Source organism: Marmota monax, unplaced genomic scaffold (genome assembly GCF_021218885.2).
Source record: "Marmota monax isolate L192 unplaced genomic scaffold, Marmota_monax_Labrador192_F-V1.1 WCK01_AAM20220418_F8-fsc00050, whole genome shotgun sequence".
Classification (NCBI taxonomy): Eukaryota; Metazoa; Chordata; class Mammalia; order Rodentia; family Sciuridae; genus Marmota; species Marmota monax.
The window spans coordinates 4,657,302-4,663,552 of record NW_026694552.1 but is presented as its reverse complement, the minus strand read 5'-3'; the positions used below and the strand labels follow the sequence as shown (position 1 = coordinate 4,663,552).

The following is a 6,251-nucleotide window of genomic DNA, read 5'->3' as shown; positions in this document are numbered from 1 at the left end:
ATGTATGAATGTATATACCATCAGTTATTTCTCCAAAGGACAATGTAGAGAAGTATACATGGTGGTAGAAACAGACCTGAGACCAGATGGGTAAAGAACGTAGGGGTCCCAATTATCTTGAGGATAAACTGGAGTGGATAAGGACTCTGAGTATGCATATATTCCTTTGGATCCACAAACTGGGCTCCTGGTCCTGTGGGAATGGTATAGCATGGAGAGAACCAAGAGGGGTCTCTAAAGCATGGGATGTAGAACAAGGGTTCCTCTTTTTTAAAAAATACTTATTTTTTAGTTGGATTTGGACAAAATACCTTTATTTATTTATTTTTATGTGGTTCTGAGCATCGAACCCAGGGCTTTGCCCATTCTAGGTGAGTACTCTACTGCTGAGCCACAATCCCAGCCCCAAGAGTCCCTCTTGACAGGATCTTGAAAGCGATCCCCTTCAATGACTGGTGGCCAAAACAACAAGAAAAATACATCAAGATTTGAGTTTGTGTTATTTATCAGTCTTTAGCTTATTCATTTCAAAAACATTTTATTTTTGAACAGAACAAATGCTGTCAAATATATCCAAAAAGCATAGAAGAAGAACAGTGTACATCACTTTTTGGGTGATGAACTTCAACAAAATCAGTGTTGATAAATTTCTCATGTGCGACTAAAAATCAGAAAATCTTAAATCTGTTACAAATTCACTGCTTCTTCCTTCTTTTAGTTCTCTGCTTTCAAACTGTGGGAAGAAATAAGAGATAATTGATAAATGTACACCATTAACATGCATTTAGATTTCAAAATCTGAGAAAATAGTCAATGTATGTTGTCTCAAAAGGCAAAATCAACTCAGTTTCCTCTTATAACCCAGATCCTTGGGTATTAAAGTGCTCATGCATAATCAGAATTTTATGTTCTGATCACAGCCACCTCATTTCTCACTTTCAAACATCAAAAATGCTTGTTTTGTTTTGAGAGATCATTCTTGGGTTTCCATTGAAAAAGCTTATGCTGTCTCCATGAATTTTTTTTGTTTAGTTTACCAAATTTTAACAGGTATATTTCCAGGAATGGTTAGGTGATACACAAAGCTACACATAGATACCTGGATTCTAGGGGCTGCTTTCAGCTGGTTCTGAATTATTGTTAGGATCTTCTTCCAGTTTTTCATTGTCATCCTCATCTTTCTCTTTTTCACATTCTGCTTCTTGAGCCTCATCATCAGAGTCGCCATACTTATATTCAGCTACTGGAATAGTAAAGAATAAAACAGGCCACAGCTTCTCAGACAAAAAAAATTGCTCAATTTACAATTTGCAGTAACATCCAGGACTCTACCTTCAGGACAGGAGTATGTTTTGTAAAAAGAATATCTGGAGACCTTCCTAGTAGTTGATACAATATTTCCATGGCCCTCATATTTCTTCTGGTCAGTAGTTTTCACAGTGATATTTTCCCCTCTTTCCAATAGAGCCCAACCCTGTGCTACTGATTATATCTAGCCCTTCAGACTAGAAGCGATCAGAATCATCTGGGTCTGATTGCATTTGTTATGTTTCTGTCAAAAATTTACTGAATAAGTATTTGTTTGATTTAAATTCTATTGTGAAATTACTTGATTGCTCAACCTATGAAAATCTAATTTTAGCATCTTTGAAATGCTCTAGTACCGGTTCATCATTTTATTTGATTATCCTACCAAGAATCTTCACATTTTTAAAATCTACCAGCCAAAAACAGGGTATACCATTAGTTTGCCCTTTGCCTTCAAACTCTCCATACATTTCCTCTTAAGATCCGTCCTGAACACTTAGTACCTGCTAGCATTCATTTTCCATGGGCACATACACTGCATTGAATATCTTCAATCTCTTATCAGAGATTGGTAGAAGGCAACATAATTTTTCTCAAGACTGGAAGGTATTTATAGAATTGGGCTTCTACATGGGAAAATTGGGCCAAAGGTTTTTTGAGAACACTGGCCTGCTTACCAAGGACAGTCAAGCTATAAGCATGCCCTGCAAGTGAGCCAGCTACTAACAGAGACTTCAAAGGCCCAAGTACTTTGTTGCAATGACCTGGTAACTTCCACTCCCTGGGGTCCACTATGCCCCAGGCTCCCTGTAGTTAAGACATCTGTTGGGTCTTGCCCTCCTCAATCTCAGCATCTGCTGCTGGTTCCTCTGCCTTCTAGAATGCTGCTAGGTCCCCTTGCCCCCAGGGTAGGTATTTGCCCATCTACACCTTGGCACTCTCTTGTGGGTCATCAGGTTTCCCCATTGCCTGTGTGGTGCCTTACTGTAATAAGATCATTATAATACGTAGAAAGGACAAGATCCCAGCACAAGGACCAAAACACACAAAAGATAACTCACCAACAACTGCGACTTCTTCCATTTCCTGATCATTTTCCTCATCATTGTCCTCAGTGTGTACCCACTCTTCATGGCTATCTTCTTCTTCCTTCTCCTTTCCCTCCTCCTCATTGTCTTCTCCCTCTTCGATGTTTTCTTCTTCCTCTTCCATCAGCTGTACATCCCTCTCAACATCCTCAACATCTGGCCAGGCCTCCTCCTCTTCTTCTTCGTCGTCGTCGTCGTCGTCCTCCTCCTCCTCCTCCTCCCAAATGGCTTGCATCTCTGCTTGAAAAGCCATTGGTGCCACAAATCCGGCAGCTATGTCTACCCATTCTTCAGGCACTAAACCATCTTCCATGTATTCCTGATCTGGATTCACCCATCTTCCAGCTCCATTGTGGCCCCCTAAGGCTGGTTCTCGCCCTTTAGTTGTCTCAGACATGACAGGTGAGACACACTAGTTACGTAATGAGATCTGGTGTCAAAGATGATGGCTATGAAAATGGCTGCCACCTAAGGTGAATGTATGACGGAGGTATGGAGGGGAGGATTTTGGGCGCGGGGCATGCTGGGACGTGGTGGGGGCACTAGAGAAGGTGTTCGCACAGGGAATAGCAGCCTGAGACTGCTCCTGTAGAGGCCCCACAAGAGCCGGAGGGCAGACCAAGGAGTGACTTACCCCTTCTGGGCACAGCGATGATGGCAGAAAAGATGGGAAAGATTCAGAATGTCCGTTGATGGGGGCAGAGATTACAGGTGTCAACAAAGGATCACCTCTTTCTCACGAGCTGTAAGATCATTTGCTGAGAGTGATGATTGACATGATCTGTGTCCAATGAGTGATCAAGGTTCTCAGTTCCTAGAGTTCAGGACTTGTTTCCCTTTTTCTTGAGTCCTTTGGTTCTTGGGCTAACATTTAGAACAGTGTATGTCCCATCCTTTAAATTCTATCATTGCCAAAAATAAAGTAGTCCAATATGTTGGCACCCTGAAACACAGGAACTATGAATTTTTCCTGATTTCTACCTAGGAGGGACAGACATAAAAAAGAAATCACATATCCAATCCAGTTTTACGAATCTGAGGGTGGGGAACAAATGCAGATATTTTAATGTTATTAAAACTATTTATAAAAGAGCATACAAAATTGAAATATATGCAGTTAGAATAGAAGGTTGGGTAGAATTAAAAAAAAAAAAACAAAGAAAAAAAAAAACTAGAGCAGGAAAACGTTCAATGAAAGCTTCCAAATTTGCACCAAGCCTCTGAAAAATGCACAAAAAAGGAGGGATGGATACCTGTTTGAATGCAACAATAACAGACATTATAAAGGACAGGTTTCATAGGCTAGTTTCTGAGTAAACAAACAAGGACTTTGTGTTGCAATTACCCTACTAAGCCAGGGTCTCAATTGTAAATAATTCTTATAATTATGTATATAATCAACACTATTTCATACTTTGACTGAAAAAAAAATCTCTTATCACACTGAAAATATTTTTTTAGTGGTTACACATTATTGAGTTTATTTTAATTACTCATAGTTCCTTTGAGATTAGCACTTACACAAAAGAGAAAATGTTTCCATTTGTTGAGCGCCTGGAGGACTCATAAATAATACATGCATATTTGCCAAACCCACATTTTATTCATTCACAGACTTTTATGAAGTAATGCATTTATACATCTGTTAGTGATTTAATTATCACTACCATCCCAATGAGTAGTAAACGTATATAATACTTTTTAATTTGGAAGCTCAAAGAAGAACATTGTTTCCTTTTGTAAATGTATGCCATACAACTTTTAAAATCTTAAATTTAAGTACAACATTAAGTATTTTCTTCCCTAATTCCACTATGTAAAATACAAAGTGAGCCATCCATATTATACATGAGGATCCAATTATTACACTGAATATGATAAATATCTTAAGTGAATAATCATGTTAAAATGCAATCACTTGGCTGAAAACAAAAGATATATTTATAGAATAGTGGGAATAGTGCTTCATATATTTATAAGAATGTTAATAAACTTGTTTAAAAGATATTTATGAAAAACTTAATGTTTTAAAGTATCTTAATTACAAACAAAATTTATAGTTATAACAGCTTTAAACAAGGAACAGTGCACAAACAATCCTTTATACCTTTTCTAACCTCATTGTTTGTTAGTGTCTGGAAAGTATATTATACTATCTTCCCTACCAGAAAGACCACAGTTTATTATAATTCGCTGCCTGCTGTCTCAAAATAAAAAAGCATGCAAAAAAATGAAATGAGAAAGTGTAAAAATATAAAATATACCAGAAAAAGAAGGCATAAAGTTCAGATACTGCTAATGATTTACTCCTATATAAACACCAAGAATATATAAATCCTACCTAATGAAATCATTCTAGAATAATTTTGAGAATATTCACATTCCGAAAATGTTTTTAGAAAAATATGAATCAAGAAATATCACATTTCAGAAAAATGCTACCAATAAAACCCTTTAATTACTTTCACCAAACTGAAGTGTTTTTAATATTGTCCCTGGTTCCACTTCTAAAAGGAAGCATGATGGTTCTTATAAATCACTGGTTTAAATCTGGAAATAAATATAGAAAACTTCTAGTCTATTCTCTTTTCAAAGATAACAAAATTTAATAAGAATCCAAATCTGACGTATAAAGTTGGTTTCATCACTTGCTTTCTGTTGTGACCATTGTGGGTTACTTATTATTGCCAGGACTTAATTTTATCATCTGTAATCCAAGCAAAATTATTCCCTATTTACTTCATAATGTTTGACAATCAAATTAGATAATGGGCATGAAAGCACTTTTCACATTTGGTATGCTATATTTATATAAATATTATCAATTCAAGTTGAATATCCTTTGTCTGAAATGCTTGAAAATGGGAATGTTTTAGCTTTCAGATTTTTTCAGATTCTGTGATATATATATATATATATATATATATATATATATATATATATATATATATATTTAGTACCAGATATTGAACCCAGGGATGCTTAACCACTGAGATCCTTTCCCAGCTCTTTATTTTATTTTGAGACAGGGTCTTTCTCAGTTTCTAAGGGCCATTCCAAGGCTGGCTTTGAACTTGTGATCTTCCTGCCTCAGCCTCCCCAGCTTCTGGGTTTAAAGGCATGTGCCACTGTACTTGGCTGTAATGAGATATCTTGTGTGGGATACAAGTCTAAAAATTAAATTTATTTATATTCTATATATACTTTCTATGCATAGCCTGAAGATAATTTTTTAAATATGTATTTTTTAGTTGTAGTTGTTCACAATATCTTTATTTTTATTTATTTTTATGTGGTGCTGAGGATCGAACCCAGTGCCTCATACTTGAGAGGCAAGCGCTCTGCCACTGAGCCACAATTCCAGGCTGCTGAAGGTAATTTTATACAATACTTTTAGTTCACTTTTGTTTTGAGTTTGACCTATCACATGATGTCAGGTATGGAATTTGTACTTGAAACATCATGTTGATGTTCAAAAAGTTTTGCATTTTGGAGTATGTCAAATTTCAGATTTTTCAATTAGGTATTCTTAACCTATAATATTGCTATTCTATTCTTGAATTATTGGGAAGAGTCTATTGATTGATCTCTTAGGTCTTCAGAATGAACACTCTGATTTGATTTTGGCAGAATCCACTTTTTCCAGGCATGGAGTTTAAACACATATTCATTGGGTGTGTGAGAATTTAGTTAAGGTTTGAGATTAGATGGATTTGTATTTAGGATATTAACTATTTAACCAAAAATTTTTCTGCTTTATTTTTAAGACATTTTAAAGTGATTAATGTTTCTAAGTCTACAGTTAAAACTTCTAAATTCCTTCAATAAAAAGAAGAATGTAAGACCTATGCTGGA

General features: G+C 36.0%; 1 protein-coding gene across 1 annotated transcript; it reads right to left on the bottom strand.

Moving 5' to 3' along the window:
• Positions 1-1,105: 1,105 nt before the first annotated feature.
• On the bottom strand, positions 1,106-3,361 carry LOC124076688 (glutamic acid-rich protein-like). Its single transcript, XM_046420747.2, has 2 exons — positions 2,370-3,361; positions 1,106-1,243 (listed from the first exon to the last, which is right to left on the bottom strand). Exons 1-2 carry the CDS (start codon positions 2,791-2,793, stop codon positions 1,107-1,109), a joined length of 561 nt encoding a protein of 186 aa, XP_046276703.1. The 5' UTR covers positions 2,794-3,361; the 3' UTR covers position 1,106.
• Between the last annotated feature and the right edge of the window lie 2,890 nt (positions 3,362-6,251).